General features: G+C 40.2%; 1 protein-coding gene across 8 annotated transcripts in view; it reads right to left on the bottom strand.

The window, feature by feature from the left end:
- Positions 1–4967: 4967 nt before the first annotated feature.
- The window catches only part of Mical (Molecule interacting with CasL), a 688331-nt gene continuing 669481 nt past the window's right edge, over positions 4968–23817 (bottom strand). For all 8 annotated transcript variants that reach the window (XM_067156726.2, XM_067156729.2, XM_067156731.2 and 5 more), the window contains one exon: positions 4968–6306. In XM_067156726.2, the coding sequence (XP_067012827.2) occupies positions 6219–6306 (88 nt within the window). In that variant the 3' untranslated portion in view covers positions 4968–6218. The remainder of the gene's footprint in view (positions 6307–23817) is intronic.

The following is a 23817-nucleotide window of genomic DNA, read 5'->3' as shown; positions in this document are numbered from 1 at the left end:
GCAGATGCTTCCCATTCCCATTAGCTTCCTTATCTTCCCCACATTTACTAATCACTCTTTCATATCCTTCAGTTCTATTTCCAACTCTCGCATTGAAATAGCCCATTAACACTATCCTATCCTCGGTGTTGACCCTGACCACGATGTCACTCATTGCTTCATAAAACTTGTCAACTTCATCCTCATCTGCACCCTCACATGGTGAATACGCTGAGACAATTCTCGTCCTAATTCCTCCAACTGACAAATCTACCCACATCATTTACGTGCCTAACAGAAACTATTTTGTGTGCAATAGTATTTCTGATGAACAGCCCTACCCTTCTCTGCCTTTCTCTTTTTAATACATGTCAAGTACACTTTATAATCTCCTATCCCTTCCTCGTTATCTCCCCTTACCCGAATATCATTTACTCCTAGAACATCCAGATGCATCCTCTATGCTGACTCAGCCAGTTCTACTTACTTTCTTGCATAGCCACCCCATTAATATTGATAGCTCCTCGTCAAATTCCATTTCGTTCATCAAGTTGTTTCCAAGGAGTATCTCCCCTGCCAAATGCGACTGGGACTCCGTTACTCCCATAGGTCTGAGGCTTGCTTAAAGTGTTCTGAGCTCGGTAAATTCATGAAGCAGGATGCTACCCTACTTACACATAGTGCCAAGTGAGGATCTCCCCTCTAATGGGTTATGGACCACCGGTGGATTGTCTAGTCCTAGCCGCCTGAGCACATGGAGGGCCATAACTCAGAATATGTTCGAGATGCCCCTCCCTTTCCATAGCAACTGGTATCCCGACTCTCAGGACCACTTACTAGGCCACTCAGCCATTGCCCATGGATCATGAACTAGGACGTGACCTCTACAGTAACCCACACCATGAACCATATAACAGTATAAGAAAAAGAAGACTAGAATGGAATACAATTACTGAAGAGGAATGGTGGAAGGAGTCGCAGCGGTGGAGAAGTATTATGAACAGCCCGACCTAGCAGGAGCTGGACAAGGGGAAACAAAAATGATTATGATGGATGATGAAGCGCTATGTGAAAAATACCAATAAAATTATTGCAAAAGAACTTTTTAGCAACACAGCGATTAATTTACAAAATATTCAATATAAGAGCAACGAGGGTATGTTTATAAAATTTCATAGTGATAAGATGGAATAGCTTCTACCTCAACACTGCGGTCACCTTCCACTACTTGTACAAGGAGAAGGGGTGGGACAGATATCACTCGTCATCAACATTGTACACTAATACTTTATTTTTAGAAACAGTATAAAAGCATTTCATTAGTGTTTAGCAAAGTCTACAGCAACACAAACAGTGGTTAGAAGCATCACTACACAGTTCTGTACATAATTACAATAGCTGCCTCTCCACACGTACAGTATTTATACAGAATATATTTATATAAAATAATACAAAAGCCAGTCTTGCTTCTTGTTATTCCACACATGACTAGCACCATACCTAATGCTAACAAGTTCATTTGTTTCTGTGTCGAAAGGGGCAGTTGTGTACATCAGGATGGCTATGTAGGCGTCTGCAAAAACACTAGTACTTCTACTATTTTTATCCTTCATTATTTTTTGTCATAATATTTAAATTGCACCTAATGCTCGCCAATGAGGAGGTACTCCCGTCGTGCTGGGAGATTTTACCCTCATAAAATGCAGGTTGCAGATACAGCCCGATACAAGTGACCCCAGAATCTCCGGCAGTGGTTCAACGTCCACGGTACAGCAACTTCAATGTGGGAAACAAAAAAAACAAAAAAATAAGAAAATTTACTTCATGATGGTCATCAACTCTCTGGAAGAAAAAAAAATACCTAATAATAATAATAATAATAATAATAATAATAATAATAATAATAATAATAATAATAATCAGCATCATCGAACAAGTGGGTGTGCGGTTTGGGCCATGTAGTTATCGGCTTGCATTCAGGAGATAGTGTGTTCGAACCCATTTTCAAAGCAGGCTGTACCTTAAGGCCACAGTCGCTTCCTTCCCACTCCTAGCCCTTGCCTATTCCATCGATGCCATAAGGCCTGTCTGTGTCAGTATGACATTAAAAAGTCATATGTTATCAGCTGCCTTTATAAGCCTGCGTAACAATTTTGACATTCTGTTTTACTCCACCAAATGGCAGATATACCAGAACTCTGCTGGATTAAGACCATACGAGTTTGCCAGAGATCTCTAACAAGCCGATGCCGTGTGAAATGGACTTTTTTCCACCCTTCAAAAATTTGACTAACTCCGCTGGGTATCAACCTCCAGCCACTGATCTCCGGAATAAATGCAGCTATAAAACAAAGTCAAAGATTTCTGTTGATATCCAAAGTTTTCTAGATTTCCTAGAAACCCAGTGATGATGCTGTCACTCATGTGCATAATAAGATAAAGTTCCTGGCAAAGTAATTGTTATAAGGAGACAGTTAAGAAAACAGGATATTCTACAAACGTTCCTGGTAAGATAACAACCGTGGGATTCTGAGCTTTCATGTACTTGTACCAGGCTATTCTGTTTCATCTTTTCTACCCAACCTTCCCTGGCTAACTTCCAATCTCTTCCAACCCCAATGGTTTTAGGTTCGTGCGTCCAATGGAGTACTTTGTAGCCTCTGCATTCTTTAGCCACTAGCCTCATTCTCTTTCTTACGGTTACTGTTAAGAGAACCCAATAATCGCGTGGTTTCGCCCCTTAAAGGAACATCACTACCACTACCTAATCTACCTAATTCTAAATACACTTTTTTACTTGCACACACACTCTACAACTCCCATACACCTCATCACAAACACCTACATAGCACCTCTGTCCATCCAGCGTCAACAAGTCGTGATGTTGCAATAAGACTAGTAAATGCTTCAAATAAGCCAAGTTCTTCAAACTGCACCTTTTCTGCTTGCACGAAAAGAAATTGCACTCTTCTTATTGAACAGAAATGAGGAGTTTAGGGCAAGACACGGAAGGGAGTAAACAAATGGAAGACCACACCTTTACTGTGTTTTCAAATCAGTTTTAAAGCTGTTAGCATTTCTAAGCATTTTGTAGACCATGCAGCTAAGAATAGGAATGACAAAAAGCTTTCCCAACATTGACAGTTCAGACCAAGAAGTGTTTTTCAATCAAAATGATTCACCCAATATTGAATGTCAGCATAATTTGAGGTGGTTGTTGCATTGCCATAAGGAGAGACCAGGTATTAACCTTAAACTGTGGATTGCCTAGCAAAAAAATCATTATTTCAGACAAAGGTTCATAGAACAGATAGTGACTGATTTGTTCCAACCTGATATGTACCGGTAACTTATCAGAAATTGTCATTTTAAGGTAGAATGTATTTTATCAAAAGCGATGCATGGAAAGCATTATCACAGTCGTGGTCACAGTTACCATAAACATGCCTCGACATTGCAAAGGAGGAGCCAGGGAGTCTTTAAAGCACCCAGACATCGATACTTTGAACAATGCAATTCCACGCTCAATGTCCTTCGTGACATTAGTATACCATTATCAACATAGTTATTAAAAATGGATCAAATCAAGAAAATTTTATTAAAACAGCAGGGCAGCTGGGAGATGTGCAAACAACGGTACACGTGGTGTTAATGTCGAATAATCAGAAAGTATCATGTTACAGGGTCCAAACAGCAGTACACTAACTGCTTTTCTGAGACATATATCCACTTAAATTATTAACTGGAAATAATTTTTTTAAACAGTTTTCATGAAAATGTAGAATACTTTCTTTATAACTACGGGGCAGATGTTGTTGATCTAAAAATGCACTTAAAATAGTCAATAAAATGCCCCACTTTTTAAAATGGGGAAAATGCTATAAAAGAAGTAAAAAAATTACTTTAAAAATATTTTAAACTCAATTCTGGTGACTGTGTAACAATGGTTTTACACGTAATATCTCCTGGTTCTATTTGCTGCACTTTTTACAGAAATAATTATCTCTCATTTTACCTGAAAGTGTATATATATTTGTTGCTAGCACTTTGCCCCCGAAGAAACCGGGAACTCTTGTTGTTCTTCACACTCGTGACATTTTGAATGTTTTTCCTCACTTAATGCACTGCTGTACAATAAACTTACTTTAACACAGCACAATTTACAAAATGAAACATGCCCATCTGTCATAAACAGTTCTTTTCCCATTTCATTCGCTAGCTCAGTGAAAAATACGATTTGAGATGGTTTCACTTTTGGCATTTTCTTGCACAGAACTGTAATATACATTTCGGAGGATAATTCTCTACTGAAATGGCAAGTTAACTGTTCTTTTCAATCCCTTCTCTTTTCCATTTGTTCCTGACCTGTGTGGGGGTGATGGCTGTAAGGGCAGGTGCTTTAGACATGTTAGGAAATACTTTCTCCTAATTATCAGAGTTCTGTATTTCAAATACACAAGACTCAGGGTTATAAATCCTTTTCTTACTCTTTCTTAGCCATCAACGACTGTCCCTCAGGTTGCTTGGCCGTGAAAGATATTTGGCAAATTTAACCATATGAATGGAAAATCGATAATATTTTATATTGTCAGCTGTGGATTTTTATGTCTGGCAATAAACAATACATGCTTAAATTTTAAGAAATTAAAATATCTAAAACTACCTAAAACTTTCTTGAAAGAAGAAAAAATGACCGATACGCAAAAGAATGCAAAATAAAAAAGTTATTATCCATCGTTATATCGCAGAGTGAATTTCTATACTACTGAGCAACGCTCTAACACAAACGGAACAAAGATGATATTTCAACATCTGCTCCCTATTTATAATAATGTTCTTTTTCCAACTAACTCGCCCCTTTTTAGCAGAACTTTCACTTATCAACTAGCAAGGGATGTCATTTACAGTGTGTTTATAATTATTATTGTTTTCCCTTTGGCCTAGCAGTCTTTAAAATTCTCAGGTAGATAAATGAAACATATAACACATAAATAAGCTGATTTTTCACATTCACAAGTTTTTCTCTGAGTAAAATGTGGTGAGCCTAAAATCAAGCCATATACAGGAAGATGAACGAGTAATAGGATAGGGACATGGACCAATCTCCACATCTTCCCTATTTATGGCTTGATATTAATTTTTCTCCTTCAATGAGTCACTATCGTCCTGTGTGGCTTGCAACAACCGATACCCTGATCTATGTGCATCTTGAGACTGTCAACTTTCTCATGGTGGAGGTCATAGGAGGAATAAGATATATTCCTTTTATGGGTGCATCATCTGCCAGAATGACTCTGCAATCTCATTATAAGAGTTTGTTCAAAACTGGATACATTATTTTGAAAAATGCCATATATAGACATTTGAAAATTCTTCTAGACTGGACCTCTGTTCAATTTGAGTTTCCTCATATATTTTTGCCATCCCTATCTGAGAAGTATCAACTCTAGGTTCCTACAGAAGATGCATTCCATCTGTTTACAATCTGATGTGTCTTGTACGCACCCTGTGTAGGGGTACTCGGTTAATAAAACATTTATACATGACCTCAAATAAATAAATTAAAGCATCTTTACATAATAACTATATTAAAATAACAAAAGTAATCTCTGTATAGAATGGAGTGCTGGAACGGTAGTCCTTTTTTTAACAAGACCCATACACAAAGACGTGTTAGCTATCAACTTATCTTTTATTATTATTAACAATAATTAGACTTTCTATAATAAAGTGGGGTAATGAAAGCCATTGAAGCACAGAAGACATACCCTGTTTTCTTGCATAAACTGTTAAAACATAAGATAAAAACACTATTGGCAACTCTGCCACTTCTCTTGTGATAAAAAGCACAATTTCTGTTTTGAATTAGCATAAGAGGGAATTCATACACTGATTTAAAAAACATAAAACACGGCATTAAACACTAACAGAGGCGAGTTTGATCTCTTCTTCGAGCAGTACGAGACCGTCACATTTTCTTTCTTTCAGCAAAAAACAACTTGTGCATATATTAGCAAGCACAGAAAACAGGAACTGCTCCAGGAGTTCAGCGCAAGGGGAGAAGAACTGAAGCCTGTTTGGCCACGCACAAGCCGTCTCTTGTTCTGAAGACTAAACTCGCTAACTACATCGCTCGTCCGTGCTGCACTGTCGACTTAGGACAAGAAGCGGCTAGGAATTGCGCAGACGCTGGAAGAGAATGCGGCTAGAAGCGGCAGGAACGGGGAACGCACAATAAGTTACACATGGGACTCTTTCCTCAAAGGCGTGAGTCGGAGCCCTTTCGCGAGCATTTGTGCTTCAAAGTCTCTATCCTCTTCTTGATACCTGAAACAAAAACAAAACAAAAACAGGATGAACATAAGCACAAGGATCTAAATCCAGCTTTTGAAGTGATTCGTGTGCACCTTGATTTCTGTTCTGTTTAGGTTTGGAGGCTGTGGTGGTGATTGCCATGTTAATAGACAAAACAGAAAGACAATCAGCCTTTCTTAACATTAACGAGATTCTTCAACTCAAAGAATTAGGGTATTTTAGAGATGAAGCTTCCAGGGTCTGTTAATCTACTGGTTGGCCTGTGTTGTTTCATATACAGATTGTAGAGATGTTGAATATATAACAGTATTCTGTAACAAGGTGACTGATTCAAAGTAATTACAATCCTCTGGCAGCTAAAATGAACTTTATAAACATTAGCAACCTGTACATAGATATATTTACCCATTATATGAGCTTTCCTTTTATGGGTGCATCATCTGCCAGAATGGCTCTGCAATCTCAATATAAGAGTTTGTTAAAATAAGGATAAATTATTTTGAAAAACACCATATATAGACACTGGAAAAGTCACAGTCCAACCTGGAAAAAGAACTTAATAGTAATGAAGGTATTGGATAAAGAAAGGAAATTAAAAGAAAACTTCCTAGTTTTTTGAGTAAATTAATAATGCGATTCTTAAAAGAAGCATGGGAATTATTCATCAAAAGGCAAACTCTTGTAAGAACTTCCTCGGCAGGACCGTTAAGCTTTCTCCGAGATCTATCCTGATGAAGGAATAAACAAAACAAAAACAAACCTGTGATGAAGAAAGCCCCTTAACTCGGCCTGCCGAAACGATTGCTGCCTGTGTGCTTAGCGTGATGATATCTGGAGTTGTAAAGCTTTGCTTTTCTGATTGGATGAAGGAACTAACATACTCAAATCCATTTATTCTGTTGTTCCCAACCAGTTCAAAACTCTCTCTTTAGGTACGCTAGGAACAATTCCTGTTTCCTTAAGACGTAGACTTTCATGACCACTAAATTACATTATAATACAGTACAATCTTCATTACTGCTCTCAAGATGATCCTGGTCAGAGGTTACAAAATGCATCAGCATATTATAAGCATCAGACGACCTAATATCCCCAAAGTTAAGTACTATAACCTGTGTCTTCTTGTGGAGATGTTGGCCACACAATTTTGAAATACTGGCCATAGCTGCCTCTGTGGATCAGTGGTAGAATGTCAGCTTCTGGATCCCAAGAGAGTGGGTTCAAAGCGGGCAGAGGTAGTCGGACTTTTGAAAGGCGAAGAAAAGTCCATTCGACACTCCATGTCGTACAATGTCGGCATGTAAAAGATCTCTGGTGACACATTTGGTGTTCATTAAATCCTATCCACAAACGCCCAAGAGAGTTTTGGTTTACTCATTCTGCTATCTAGTAGGCCTAGAGTAAAACGCAACGTTGAAATTGACGAGCAGACAGCCAGATGGCGTCAAACTGAAATGTCTGCACACGGTAGCTGAGGTCATCAGGCACGTTTCTTTATATTTTGGCAAGCTCTCGCTATGTCAAAATTGTGAAAAATACTGGATTTGGTAGAAAAACAGAATGGAACATATCTAAAGCAAGAGGGAAATAAATCTGCAAATCGAGCATCATACAAGGCAGCCAGCATATCCTGAGAAAAAGAACATTTACGAGCCAAGAATCCCTTTCTGCAAGCAGAAGTACCACCTTGACAATGTTAAAGTCATCAGAATCATCTGGTACCATCTCAGACTTCTTCATGAAATTCTGGAAAGAGTTTCAGTTGCCTTTGAAAAGCGTTGATAAAATTGCCATTGTTGCGATTCGAAGATCAGTGACCAATCTCTGATCTCCTTTATAATGACCTGCTTGAGAATTGCTTTTCCCTTAAAAGATATATCTAAATATGTAATTATGACTTGGTCAGTTTGGCAACCGATTCATGCGAAAAGTTGCTGACACAGTAAATAAATTATTATAAACAAAAGGATAAGTTCAAATGTGTTGGTGGATTCAGGTGCGTGTATTTCTCACCAGCACAACTCATGAAAGAGCAAGTAAAAAGTCTTTATAGGCTATGCATGAAAATGCCTTCATCTTAGTGGCTACATACTTTGTATGACAGCAAATATTAGCATATAAAGCTTTATCATTTGATGTACAATTTACTGTTTCTGTACACATATAACTAGCAAAATGCAAAATTTCTTGGATAAACGTAACTTTTGGTATCCCTTCAGAGATGCATTTAATAACAGAAATGTGCCTAAAGCCTGAGTGTAACAGCTGAGAGCCACCAAGGTCAACGTACTGACGGTTTTTGAAATTAAAAGTTATGTCCCTCCAGTACACGTTCCAAGTAAAACTGAATGTCTCATGGCGTCTATCACAATACAACAAGCTTCCCCATTTTAATTTGGGTTGACAGAACTTCTGCAGGCAGTCTGCTATTAGTATCATTCCTGCAGCACTGACTATTCTTCTTCTTCTTCTTCCACCTAATGTCATCCCGCAGGTGCAGGGCCTGTCTTTGAAATTGGGACAGACATTTTGATCCATAAAAAAAATCGGCCCAAATATTGTTGCTTGTGGCAACTGACCATCAGATTCAAAATTTAACGTTGTACTTGCTACAGGCTGTGTCACAAAAAGCTGTTATTTCCCACATTTTTTATTTTGCCACCTGACTGTGTCATTGCAAAAGTGATTGAACCATGTAATTCCCACAATAAATCTCCCTGACATGGAGGTCGTCCACACATCAGGACCACAGCATGCATCGCAATGTGATATATCTGTGACTGAAGATAAGACTGGCATCTGAGTCACAGAACACACAGGCAACATCTCTTCGTTGCGTTTATCCAGGATCTCAACTCATTGGTCAGAATGACAGAAACGGGATCTCAGGAATTTGAAGGAAGAAGATTTTTACAAGATTCTTGCCATTAAACTGAAGAATATCATCGTTCAGATTGATCTCTACAGCATGTTGATTTATCATTACTGCATATGAGGCATGGGGCAAAGATTACAGAAATTTTAATGTGATTTTGCAATCGTCAAGCACCGTTAGTATACAAGTATATGTGATAACCACATGTTCACAGATTTTTGCCAAGAGTTCAACCTTTTATTTAATTTCTTTCTTTGATCATGTATGTAACATTAACAGATATTTCAGAACCTTCCCAACACTGCCCTGTATTAGATGTACAGAGAATGTGCTCCAGTTGGCCTCATCAAAGCATCAAATGGTCTTCAATTTTATCAATAAACCCATTTCTCTGGACTTACAATAGTTTTTCATTCTCTGTTGGTCCCTTCAGAAATGGGCTCTGTTCTACATCTGTCCTTACCGAGTTCATTTCTACTCACTGGCTCCACCGAACAATCTTTAGTCTTGATCGGTGGTGTTCATAAGTTCGACCACACCTGACCGGTGCTCCATTGCGATCTTCAGTGTAAGTAGGTGAGAGATGCTGATAGTCGTGACAGGCAGGGGAAACGTAATGTCTTTGTGGTGAAATTGGACTGATAAGGTAATATCTGCGTTCACAGCCTTCATAATCACACATAACATGACGATGTGTTTTACAGTAACACTTTACAAACAGGTACTTTAACTGTGACCTGAGATGGGGCACGTGTTTGGGCTGTACAATGTGGAACATGATTTTGCGGTACGGTCAATCGCATGGAGTTGCACGGAGATTACAGCCTGTTCAACGTGCTCATTGTTAGGACTCGATCGATTTCATAGGAAAAAAACGCTCACGTACAGAGAGTGAAATGATAATAACTTTAGCAGATTGCCTATGCAGTCAGGAACCACTTTATAAAACCTGTACACATATTAAGATTGCAGGGTGTTGCACTGCAGTAATCAAGAGCACTCTCAGCCAAAAGAAAGAAAGTTCTGCTAAATCAACTGAAGTCAATCTTGAGCCCTTCCTTTTCAAACAGATCAGCTGACAGGATGGCAAATCAACTGTCAACCTTCCCCTTCTCCTCTGTGCTCAATACCTCGGCACACAAGGCAGGCCAGGGTTAGTCTTGATTTAGAAAAGTGTGTGATTTGGAATAAACACAAGGAAATGTGTTAAGCATACAATATCACTAACACAAACCAAATGATGAAATAGGGCAAAAAAGTACAGTATCTTACAGTACTTATAATTATGACAAGGAAACTGGGTGGTATGCCAACTGTGTTTTTTATTGTGATGATGAACCCCAGGTTGTGGTGAGGCAGGTGAAGATTTGAACTTAAACAAATCTCTGATATCCGTTTGTTTACACACCTCTCTGATGCTTAAGAAATTCCCTTTGAATACAATGCAACTGTATTGTGTTGTGAGCTGACACGTATCAACAGTGCTCTGCAAACTGAATGTTGTCAGTCCTGCGTCTGCCTCTTTCCACGACACTCATGCTGTCCGTAGAGAGTTGTCTTCTTCTTCATCATCTTGGTTAGTTTTACCGGTGACATAATCGATTATTTCATAACTACTGTAAAAGAGAGTGCCGGGAGCAGAGCTGTCGATAGCCAGCTAAGCACCAACTTCTCTCTCTTCCACTGTAGCATATAGATTATTTTCGATACACCACGCCATTCTGGTTGCTATAGGAAGCCTATGAAATCATCTTCATCAATCTTGTTCTCCTCGAACATTACCGTGGGCCAAACTTTAGGCCAACAACGATGTAGTGTTATTGGCTTAACGTCCTTCAGGCGATTAAGGTAAGACATACGACACCTTTTAGCGTGAAAGATTTTTGGAAGTCTTTCACACTCTCTTCATAGTCGATACATCTCCACACGAAAATGGACCGATAATTCATTTTGAAGTTTGGATAACTGCTTGGTCCATGGGTTCCTGGAGATTCATGTTGTTGGGTGGGAGAAATAAGACGTGAACATTCTCGTAGACTAGATCTTCAGCTATAAGCATGCAATACTCTTGGATGATCAGCCCTTTTTGGATAAATATGTCCTTATGCTTGTCACAAAGACTTTCCAAACAATGATGTGAACAAATTAACATCAGTCCAAGCATTCTCTTGAGCCTTCTAATCCACAGAGATGCTCGAAACATTTTTAAAACATCATGGAGTTTGGATTTCTCTGTCACTGTTGGCTTCACTTGGTCTTTGTTCTGTTTGGCGATGTTTCACTTTCACAGGCGAGAGTTGTTGTAGGAAGGCACCTCCACAACAATCTTGTCTTGTCAGCATAAAAATTTGTTCTGCACTAAGACCCTCATCCTCAACCAAGTTGCCAAATGTTTCTACAATTTCACAAGCAGAGACTTTGTCGGCAATTTACATCATAAAAATTTAAATGAACAATAATTAGAGATTAAAGAAAGGAAAATGATGAGAAAAGTCTTAGGGCTACGAATTAAAAATGGAATACATTACCCCAAACCCAACTTGGAAATATCTAAACTTAGTGATATAATGAGACTGCGATGAATTCACTTTATAAGCCATTTGGAAAGAATGAATAACAATAGACTTACTTATGAAATACACAAACTTTTGCAAATCGCACGTACGAGATCAAAATGGTATAAACAAGTAGAGGACCTCATTGAATTAGGATCACCAAAACTGCAGGATAGAAATGTAATCAGGAAAATTGTTCACACAATGGGATTTGAGGAAGAACATGACGTACTTGGTCGGAGGAACAGAAATTACAACGATTGAACTAGTGGGCAAGGAGGAAAGCTCCGCGTGGTCCTAAGCGAGATACTGTGCCTTTCTTTGGAATGCTTAAGCCAACCTACACAGTCGCTCGGAATGTTGATTTTCTTGTGCCATTCCCTTGCCTTTTGCACTACTGGCCCTGAAATGCAGGCACCATCCGAAGGAGACCCTGGGCAGCGGTTCAACATTCACGATACAGGAAACACAAAACAGAAAACTTACTCCATGACCTTCTAGAGGAGACAGCACCAGAAGAAGATTTGGGTAAACTACAGTATAACATTTTGCCCCAGGTCAAAGTGGGGAAACAATATTCTAAAACTACACAAAACAATCCAACAGAAACATGTACAAACAAATGCAGGAGAATGTGAAAAACATGGACTGTCTTCCCATACAGAGATGTTTCTTCAAAATAGATTCAAAATAACTTTTACTGGAGAAGAAAGAACTCACCTAGATGTCACCAGAGTAGTCTTATTAGTCACCAAGGACTGTTTATAGTGAAACAGAGGGGAACAAACAAGTCTTACACAGGAATAAACACAACACTGGAATCCTCTTGTCTTTGTCTTTTACCACCTGTATCCATATTAATCTTTTTGTCTCGTGGCCAAACTCACATGTTAGTGTTGAAGCAGAAAAGAGCTCATCTAGAGGATGCTCTAGAACCGAGATTGATGAGGAGGGAGGCTACATAGAGACTGTCCTCGCCTGATCTCTCCTCATGTTCCTCTACAGGGAGTATAATTTAAAACTTCGCACTTCTGGTCACAGGCTGCGGGAGTCGCCAAGCCAGCGCCACATGACTTGTGTCAAGCTTGGCCTGATAACAAGTGTTGACAGCTGATGCAGTAGGTCCTTTGCTCAGTTCGCTAGTAATTATTGGACTTTGTAACGTGTATTATAAGGTTATTATCGCGATGTCAAATACACTAAAGCGCAGAGGATATTTTTGGTCGAGTGTTATTTTCACAAGAAGAAGAAACCAGTTAAAAGGAGCCTTCAACAATTCCGTAGACAGTTTCCCGGTTTGACAGTACCATCAAAACGTTACGTGCAACAACTCGTTCACGCGTGTTGTAGTACTAGTTCCGTAACTAATCCGAAAAGACAAGGAAGGAGAACAGCTCTCGCACAGGAGAGGTTATACGGCCAAGACTGCAGGTCTGTCCACATAAGTCACTTTGGAGAGTAGATCAGGAAACTGGTATTTCACATTCATAATGCAACAAAATTTACAATCTTACTGGTCTCATTCAGTCCATTGCAAGAATAAGATTTTGCAACTGGCTAATGAATAGAGTTCACGACACTACGATGGATCCAAACTTTTTTTAAAAACACTGTTTATGCCCACATTGGAGTACCAAAATAAAACCTTATACAACAAAGTTTTCAAAGAATAAGTTCGGCTTTTAACACTTGACCACTTTTTCCTTTCCTAAAACTTCTTCATTCTGGAGGATCTTGCGGCCCGTTCTTCTGTAGATATAACATACTGCTTACGCTGTGATATTTTTAGTGATAGTCTTGTGTACTTGTTATTTAGAATCAGTTTTCTTCTCTATTTTCAATTTGATCTTTAGTAATATTCAATTCCTCTAAATCCATTTGTATTTCTTTAAACCATGTTTTTTGTGTTTTACCATTCCAAAAGAAATCAAAAAGTTGTTTCAGGTGTCTAGTATTTGGTAAGTGGTATATGTGTCCAAAGAATGCAAATTTCAGTTTTCGCATCGTGTCAATGATCGATTCACTTTCCTTGTAAAGTACCGAAATTTGGCAAAAGTCTCCACTGGCCATCAATCTGGTGCTTGTCCAAAGAATTCTTCTATCAACTTTCTGCAGTTATTTATTTATTTATCCTGAGCATGTATATAACTTTCTATAGACATAATCATCTCAGATCATGTAAACTGCGCTCTTATTCCTTGCTACTCCACTACGAAGTCTTAATTTATACGCCCTGTATTTCTATACATGGCTTTCAATAACGAAATGTAGATACTTAGGGAGTGAATTAATGCAGAACAAAAGGCTGGACATGGAGATTAGCAATGCGTTCTGGCAGGGTGGAAGAAACCTTGTCTGGAATAAGGAAATGTAAAGAGATAATGTACAAAATGTGTTATGCATACATATCGACTAATGCAGCTCAGATATGGACAATGACAAGTAGGGAAGAGAGTAGAATTCAAACCAGTAAAATGAAAGATATACAAAATATAATAGGAAAGACAGGTTGAGAAAATAGATGTGAGAAAGGAGGTCAGAATGGAAACAACTAAATGACAGAATTGATAGGAGTAAACTAAGATGGTTTGGACATGTACACGAGGTCCTGGCTTCAATGACGACGCCCAGGAACAGAATTGAACCTTAAGGAAACTAGGAGGAACACTTCACAGCAAAATTTAAGTACAATTGTAAACTAATTACGACCTCACCTTTCTAAATTCTGTTTTCAGTGGTAATGGTAGTAATTGTAGTGAATCTTCAGGTAACTTTCCATTTCAAATATCCTTAGTAATGTGCTTGTAGTATTTGGTGATGTGCATGACAGTAAAGTTCATTATAATATTTCTAAAGCCAGTGTTGTTTAATGTTTAACCACAAATAGACCCTTATGTTAATTGTAATCATTTAAACGGATATTGTGAGTGATAATTATGTGAATTTAAAGTCACCGGTCAAATCATCCATTCCAGAACTTTTTTTTTGGACTCGTGAGATATGTTCAGGAAGGGCAGATAATTGTAACCTAATAATAATGAATTAATGTGTGATATTAGGTAAGAAATGAATAATCACAACATTAATGTGTGTCGAGATGAGCGCAAATTTAATTAGAATTGCGTGTGCCCTGTAATTAAATTTGTCTTTTTCTGGTGGGAAACCCAGTGTAGGCCGCAGGAGGAAGGAATGCCAAATGGAGATGAAGTTTGAGAGAAAGAGGAGGGTTCGAGAAGAAGAAATCTGAACCAGGACAAAATGATGGAAGTGGAATGGTGGAAGGAGAGGGAAAGGTCGAGAAGAGCCATAAATGCTCCTACCAGGTAGGAGCTGGGTAAGGGGATGATGATGATGATGATGATGATGATGATGATGATGAGATAAACCTCTGTATATTGGCTTCATGGCCTTCCTTGTTCAACTTTTCAATAGGTGACCAATGTTTTGTCTGTTAAATCAACAATCACCACCACCACAGCTGTTCTCTAGACAACATATAATGAACACAGATGGAAAAGTCAATGTCTCAAGCAATTTGAAATCCAAAACAAACTATCGAGAGCCATGCACATTCTTACCTAGAAGGCTGTGGCTGCAGCGAGCCGTGCTGTGCATGCCACGATCACAAGCCAATCAGCACACGACATCAAAAACTGTTAGTGCATCTAGCGCTCTAAGTTGTAGTGGCTTGGGGGTTAATGGGGGCGGAATATCACTACAGAGTACAGAAGAGATACGTACAATACACTGCACATAACATCTCCTCGGTTAATGGATGACTCGCTCGCTTATTCGGGCGGCGAGCCTCATGCAACACACTATTAGCTCACAAAATAGGGATGGAATTTTTATATATACAAAACAGAGTATTAAAAATATATGTATTGTGACTGGCTACAAGATCATACAAGAAAGGGACTTACAACAGCAGTCCAGTCATTGCACACAATGGAAAGAGAGGCTGAAATATGGCACATATAACACAATATTAAATTACAAGGAAAGATTAGTCATATGACTGTTCTCTGAGACCAAGCTGAGGTACATCACGGCACTGTAATTATATGCAGTAGCTGCAATGGAAATGTTTATATGTGTTGACTTTGGATAAACTTCTCTCTTGTGTATCCACCACAAAACAAAGCAAGTGGAGTTTCCCTGCTAACGACGGTCGTTACCTGTTGGTTCTAGCATAGTTCTTTCACTCACTTGTGAAATGGGATAAAACCTCTGAAACGAAGAGAAGATTCATGTTTTGATGCTGTTACAGCAAGGTAGGCTATTTATTACCTAAAAATAAATTTAAAAAAATTAAAAACAGCAGGATCAATGTCACCCAGTAAGGTGAGGAAGAAGAGAGATCTACAATGAAAACAGATGTGAAGTGATGGTTCATGGGTTATAAGAGAATGCCACACAAACCTGCAGACTGCCCTCAAAGTCGCAAGCCAATTGCTGTCATGGAACAGCTAATTTACAACAGGATCCCTTGCATATTTAACACTCTTACAGCTGATGAGGCACGTTTCAATGTTGTTAGGCCCAAGTACTAGCACTAATGATGCATACTGCTAAATGGTGGAGCAGTGTTTATAAATCTAACAGTCACCTGTGACAGTGTTTGGCAAGATGGTGTCCAAACTAATGACACAACTGATAAACAACATGCTGTCAAACAGAACGATGCACACACAGCAAATTAAACGTTCTCAACAATGGCCTCCCACAATGACCTGTACCTTCTACGTTCCTGTTTAATTTATAGACTGCAGAACTTTACCATCCCTGAGAAGTTCGGATATGTTGACGATCTAACTATAGTTACTCATTATTCCACTGTGAATGAGATAGAAGGAACTCAACACCTTATGTGAACACTTCAGGAAGTGGTGTTTAAAACCTAAAACCAATAAAAGAGAAACCTGTTTTTTCCACTTTGACAACAAGCAGGCAAGTGTTACCTTAGCTGAGCCGTTCAATAGTTTTCCCCTTCCACAAAATACCAATACTCTTGAGTGGACATTGTCATCCAAGAAACACTTAACCAACACTGCTGCTTAACTGAAGATAAACTCACTGGGCCGATTGCAGAAACGATGACTAGTTTTAAGCCTTAGACATCGCCTACCTAAACAACGTCTAAATCAAGCAGGATCTTCCATTGCATAAACAATGTTCAATGATATTTAACAAGACATCCCTTAAAATTTCAATTTTGGTTTGAAAATGGAGACAGAAGTATATTTCATGCAACTCTTTGCTTATCGCAACCAATGAAATTCATCGGTGCGCGCGCCGAACACCAGTCAGCTGTTTGTCTTCCTACACATTACTCCAATATGGCTAAGCATGACTTGCCCACAGATAAGAGTATCGCTTTCGGTGGAAATTAAATCTCATATTATCGACACTAAAGCGACACGCCACCGTACGGTAAAGTGTAGCTTTGATTATAGCGTTGTTACAGTGAGTGTAATCTACTCGTAAATACGGTAGCTTCGATGAAGGGAAGATGAAGCAATAGTAATGTGTAACCGAGTGTGTTGTACGGGCCATGTAGATGTAGCTTGCATTCTGGAGATTGTACGCATCATCGGCAGCCGTGAAGATTGTTTTCCGTAGTTTCCCTATTTTTACACCAGGCAAATACTAGGCCTGTTATTATGGCCACAGATCTTCTTCCCCAGTCCTCTTTAAACAATAATCACCACCACTTGCCTTTTCCTATCTGATAGTTGCCAGAAACTTATACGATTATATATATACGAGGATTGAGGCAAAAGTCATGGCAACTATTTTTTTTCTTGTATATATGTGAACGGATCACAAACGTATATATGTCGTGTGGAAGTTCTGCAGGCATAGTGTGTGTGCAGAACAACTGATGGCTCTGTGATAGCTGGTAGTAGCGCAGCGAGGGCTGTGAAATCAGTCTGTTGGTGAGTGTCGTGCGAGATGGAAGTAACCCGTGTTGAGCAGCGCGCTTACATCAAATTAGTCGTTCTCTGAGGGAGAAATGCGATGGAATGTCACAGTGAATTAGTGGAAGCCCTTGGGAATAATGCTCTACCATACCGTACAGTAGCACGGTGGATAGGAAAGTTTCAGCAAGGGCGAGTGTCAACCAGTGATGAGCAATGTTCTAGATGACCTGTCAGTGTGCGGAGCGATGTGGCACGTGCCGTCATCGGATCTTGTGGACAGTGCAAGAATGCTGCACGATAATGCAAAACCGCATAAAGCAGAGTGTGTAGGGCAGCTACTGCGACGTTGGGGATGGGAAGAATGGGAGTACCCACCGTACTCTCCCGACATTTCGTCCTGTGATGTTGATCTCATTCGAAAGACTAAGGAACCACTACATGGTAGGCAACCCACCAACCTGGGCCCAATGTTTGGGAAGCCAGGCTCTGCCTTTCACAAGTCAGGACAAAGGGCGAGTGATAGAGGAGTAACACCTCTTTAAAAAACCTTGGTCCAGCTGACCCGGCTGGTAGTCCCATGTAAGGGTCCCTTGCCAGGGTTACGGTGAAGACCTCAACGGCAGTGAAGGTGGAGAAGACGGACTTCGGAACGGTGGAACTGACGGACGAGGCAACCCTCCTATGCGGGGAAAATAGAATAGGAACTGCTGCCTTGTAGTCAGAAGTGGGAATTTCAAAAGCTAAGGGAAGAAACCCCGACAGAAAATCAGTAGGCCTGGCTACTTAGAAGGCAGCCCCTTCACCAGGTTTTGGGTGCTGAAGGCCAATAACCTACACGCCCGAGATTAACCTATTACAGAAACATCAATGAATAGAAGCTGGATGGATAAAATGGATTTGACTTTTAGCATGAAATCGGACACGAGAATTGGAATGTGGAATGTACAGACAATGTGGCAGGCAGGAATATTGGCTGAAGTATCTAGGGAGATGAAGCAATACAGGTTGGACATACTAGGCTTGAGTGAGACGAGATGGACTGGGTTCGGTGAGATAAAGACCCAGGAAGGGGACACGCTGCGGTACTCAGGAAGAGAAGAAGAACATAGAGGGGGTGTTGGATTACTGATCACTCAAGACAAGGAAGAGTTTGATAGAATGGTACCCAGTCTCAGAAAGGATTCTAGTAGCTTGATTTGCATCAAGAGTAAGACCAATTACAGTGGTGCAGTGTTATGCACCAACAGAGGCAGGAGAAGAAGAAGAAAAAGAGCAATTTTATGGTCAGCTGCATCGAACCTTGTTAAAGGCAAAGAAAAGGGATATAATGGTCGTGATGGGAGACCTGAATGCGAAAGTTGCCAATGATAACCAAGGAGTAGAAAATATAATGGGAAAACATGGTATAGGTTATAAAAATGAGAATGGTGAAAGACTTATTGAATTTTGTAGTAACCACAGGTTGGTGATAGGAGGCACTATCTTCCCTCATAAAAATTGCCATAAAGTGACGTGGGTTTCCCCTGACCATAGAACAGAGAATCAGATCGACCATTTCACTATCAGCAAGACATGGTGAACCTCCTTTCTGGATGTGAGGATTAAGAGGGGGGCAGATGTTGGAAGTGACCATCACTTAGTAGTAGCTATGCTCCGACTGAAGATTGCAAGTACTAGGCACATTCATCAGAAGAGGAGGATAAAGTATAACTGGGATAAACTAAAGGATAAGGAGGTGCAATAATATTTTTCACTAGAATTGAGTAACCGATTCCAACAGCTAAGAGAGGAAGAAGGACAGGATATTGAACATAACTGGAAGAGCATAGAGAGTACCTACATTAATATCTGTGAAAAGGTCTTAGGCAAAAGGTAGCCCGTCTCGTTGGCCGAATGGTCAGCATACTGGCTTTTGGTTCAGAGGGTCCCGGGTTCGATTCCCGGCCGGGTCGGGGATTTTAACCTGCATTGGTTAATTCCAATGGCTCGGGGGCTGGGTGTTTGTGCTCTCCCCAACATCCCTGCAACTCACACACCACACATAACACTATCCTCCACCACAATAACATGCAGTCACCTACACATGGCAGACGCCGCCCACCCTCATCGGAGGGTCTGCCTTACAAGGGCTGCACTCGGCTAGAATAGCCACACGAAATTAAATTAAAAAGGCAAAAGGGAGAGAGGAAGAGAGGAATGGATTACTTCTGAGACATGGGAAGCCGTGAATCAAAGGAAGGAATGTAAGAAAAGACTCAATACTGCAAGAACACAAGAAGAGAAGGCACAAGCTAGAACTGACTTTAGTGAACTTAACAAAATAGTGAAGAGGAGATTTCGACGTGACAAACGAGCATTTATCAATAATCTTGCAACACAAGCTGAGACGGCAGCACAAAACAATTATAGTAAGACCCTTTACCACATTACCACGAGACTAACAGGAAAGTTTTCTAGATCTGACAAGCCAGTGAAAGCCAAAGATGGGAGATTATTGTCCACACAAAATGAACAGCTAGAAAGATGGAGAGAACACTTTCTGGAGATCTTGAATCGTGAAACAATCGAGAAAGAAGAGACAGAGATGATGACCGTAGAAGAGCAGGAAGATGTTGCTATCAGTACAGAACCGCCATCAAGAACAGAGATCCAAAGGGCCATTAAACAACTTTTTTTTTTTTGCTAGGGGCTTTACGTCGCACCGAAACAGATAGGTCTTATGGCGACGAATTAAACAGCTAAAGAATGGCAAAGCGGCAGGTATGGACAATATCACAACAGAGGCCTTGAAAGTGGATGTGGGTACTTCAGTCGAGATTCTGTTCCCACTTTTAAAGAAGATTTGGGAAGAAGAGAAGATCCCCACAGATTGGATGAAAGGATTGTTGATTAAACTACCGAAGAAAGGAGATTTATTAGAATGCGATAACTGGAGAGGGATTGCCCTCCTTTTGATACCAAGTAAGGTACTCTCACGAATAATTTTAGAAAGGATCAAAAAGCGAGTTAACTCAAGGCTGAGGAAAGTACAAGCAGAATTTAGAGAAGGTTACTCCTATGCAGACCAGATCAACACACTGCGCATAATTATAGAACAATCCACGGAGCTGCAGTTGTCACTGTATCTACTATTTGTAGACTTTGAAAAGGCATTTGATAATGTAATGAGGAAGATGATGTGGAAAGCCATGAAAGAGTTTGGGATTCCAAAGAAAATTATAAAGATAACCCAAGAAATGTATGAGAACTACACATGCCAAGTTTTACATCAGGGAATGTTGTCTGAGCCCGCCCCAGTAAACACAGGAGTTAAGCAAGGATGTCACCTATACTATTTCTGATGGTGCTGGATCTTATGATGAAGAAGGCAATGAATCGCCGAAGAGGAATTCAATGGGGACAGACAGGCAGGTTGGAGGACTTGGACTTTGCGGATGACTTGTGTTTGCTAGCCAACAGTTTTAAGGATATGGAAGCAAAGCTGAATGATTTAAAAACTGAAGTATCAGAGGTGGGATTGAAGATAAATGGAAAGAAAACCAAGGAGATGCACTATAATAACCGAAACAAGGCACTATTATTTTTAGGAAACCAAGAGATCGAACAAGTCAACCAGTTTTGCTACCTGGGAAGTATAGTCACCCCTGAGGGAGGAACTATAGAGGATATAGAAAATATAATAAATAAGGCTAAAGGAGCATTTGCAATGCTGAGACCAATCTGGAAATCAAGGGAACTTAACACCTATACCAAACTACGCATCTTCAATACAAATGTCAAGTCAGTACTGCTCTATGGGTGTGAAACATGGAAGACTAACAAACAACTGATTAGCAGACTACAAACATTTGTGAACAGAAGTTTGAGGAATATCCTGAGGATATGGTGGCCACAAGTAATCTCCAATGAAGAACTGTGGAAAAAAAACCATCAAACACCCATTGATACTGAGATGCGTCGTAGGAAAGATACGGTGAGATAAAGACAACATAGCAAGACAAGCCCCGGAATGGAACCCACAAGGTAGCAGGAGAAGAGGCAGACCAATAAACAACATAAGTTTTTGACTACTTCCTCCTTCACTTACCCTATTACTTAGAAGTAGCTTAGTGGAAAGCGGTGCAGGCACTGGTTGAACAGTTTACCCCCCTCTCTCCTCGGGAACTTGGAGGAGGAGTGTAATAGCAGAAGGGATGGAGAAAGGAGGAAGACCTGGACAGAGATCAGGACGATGGCGCAGAACACAGTCCGGTGGCGGAAGTTCATTGATGCCCTATGCTCCACTTAGGAGATACAGGAAATAAGTCAAGTCAAGTCAAGTCAAGTCAAGACATGATGGTAGGCGGTTTGCAACACGAGAGGACATTGCTAATGCTGTGCCCCAACAGGTGACCTGATTCACACATGGTGCGGCAAATGCTGAGGCAGATGGTATTCAGCGCCTCCCACATCGTTGGCAGCGTGTGGTGTCAGTAGCAGGGGACTACTTTAAGGGTCTTTAGGCCCAGGTTTGTCATGTCAACTTTATGTGTACTGTGTTGTCATTCTTTTGCACCGGGAAGGCCATATTGCCCTGTATACTACCGTAATAAATTAGTGTGTTACGATATTTCAGTGCTATTCATTGTGACTTTTGCCCCAACCCTCATATAAAAACCCCATAAACCTACTTTTTAGTTTTCACTATTATGTGTGTTTACTTGGCAGTAAATATAAGTGAATCCCTCCCGGTTGATGTATGTGACAGCCCTCTGACGAACGGGACACGTAATTCTGATATGTATGTAGTCAAAGTGACGTATAATTCAATGGAAGTTGACAGTTAATGGACTGTCACTTTGTCAGTCTCAAGAAACAAGTCTCTCGAAAAGCAAAACCTTATTTCAAGATCTATCTGCCCATGCACGTCAAACGAACTGCAGCGATTTAGTAGCGGGCCACCCACAGAGACTAATCTTTCTTCCCGGAATCGTCTCAACAAGATAATACAAATTACAATTTCATGGTACATAACCTCTGATTGATTCACTCCTCTCATTTGAGGTTAAACAGTGCTCTCGGCAGTGTTTAAACATGACCGATTGAACATCGGTTTTAGACAGTGTCTAAGTGATAAGTAATGTGGCAGCCATACTTAGGCATTGTTTAACGGTAGACATCGTCAAAATACCGTTTCTGCAATCGGCCCACTGGGTCATTATAAGGACCTTATGTGTCCACTCTGCTCCTCGGCAATGGGGTCGAGTTATTCTACAGCAGGGTGCTGCTACAGTCTGTATCTCCAAAAGGCATATGCAGTCTTAAATCAGACAGCGACTGAGTGAAGTCAACTCCTCTTTTCTGGCTACTGTGGTCAGCCTATAGAAGCTTCCAGAATAAGAAGAATGAACAGCTTAGTCCTAAAATAGAAGAAAATATCAACAAACTTAGCTCTCCTCATCCGTGAACATACAGAAGCCTACCAATTAAAACAGCACAAGAGATCTCTGCAGCAACTGAATGATGATTGGAATGGACAAATGCACTTCACAGGAATAGCAGGCGTTACTTAACACCCACTTTCCTCACCTACTTTTGACTTGCTATGCAAAACTTGGGTTGCCCGAAACAGAGTCAAAACCAAGTACGCATTCTCCCCTGACTGTGACTGTGATACACAAAACTAAACAATACAACATACTTCTCTGGATCTGTAGAGGACTTTGTGAATGCCGACAAAAGAGTAGCATTACAAAAATTTTGCAAAGTTTGGGCATGGAAGACTTGGGAGAAAGGAGACGAGCTGCTCGACTAAGTGGTAACGGACCATTTATATTGATGCTCCGAGCTGTCAGTGGAGAGATGGCGTGGAATGACATCAGTAGACGAATAAGTTTGAGTGGTGTCTTTAGAAGTAGGAAAGATCACAATATGAATATAAAGTTGGAATTCAAGAGGACAAATTGGCACCGAGCTCGATAGCTGCAGTCGCTTAAGTGCGGCTGGTATCCAGTATTCGGGAGACAGTAGGTTCGAACCCCACTGTCGGCAGCCCTGAAGATGGTTTTCCGTGGTTTCGGTTCGGAGGGTCCCGGGTTCGATTCCCGGCCGGGTCGGTATATTTTAACCTTAATTGGTTAATTCCTATGGCACGGGGGCTGGGTGTATGTATTATCTTCATCACTTCATC

Source organism: Anabrus simplex, chromosome 12 (assembly GCF_040414725.1).
Source record: "Anabrus simplex isolate iqAnaSimp1 chromosome 12, ASM4041472v1, whole genome shotgun sequence".
Classification (NCBI taxonomy): domain Eukaryota; kingdom Metazoa; phylum Arthropoda; class Insecta; order Orthoptera; family Tettigoniidae; genus Anabrus; species Anabrus simplex.
Note: the sequence above shows the minus strand (reverse complement) of the source record. Positions and strands in the feature narration are given on the sequence as shown.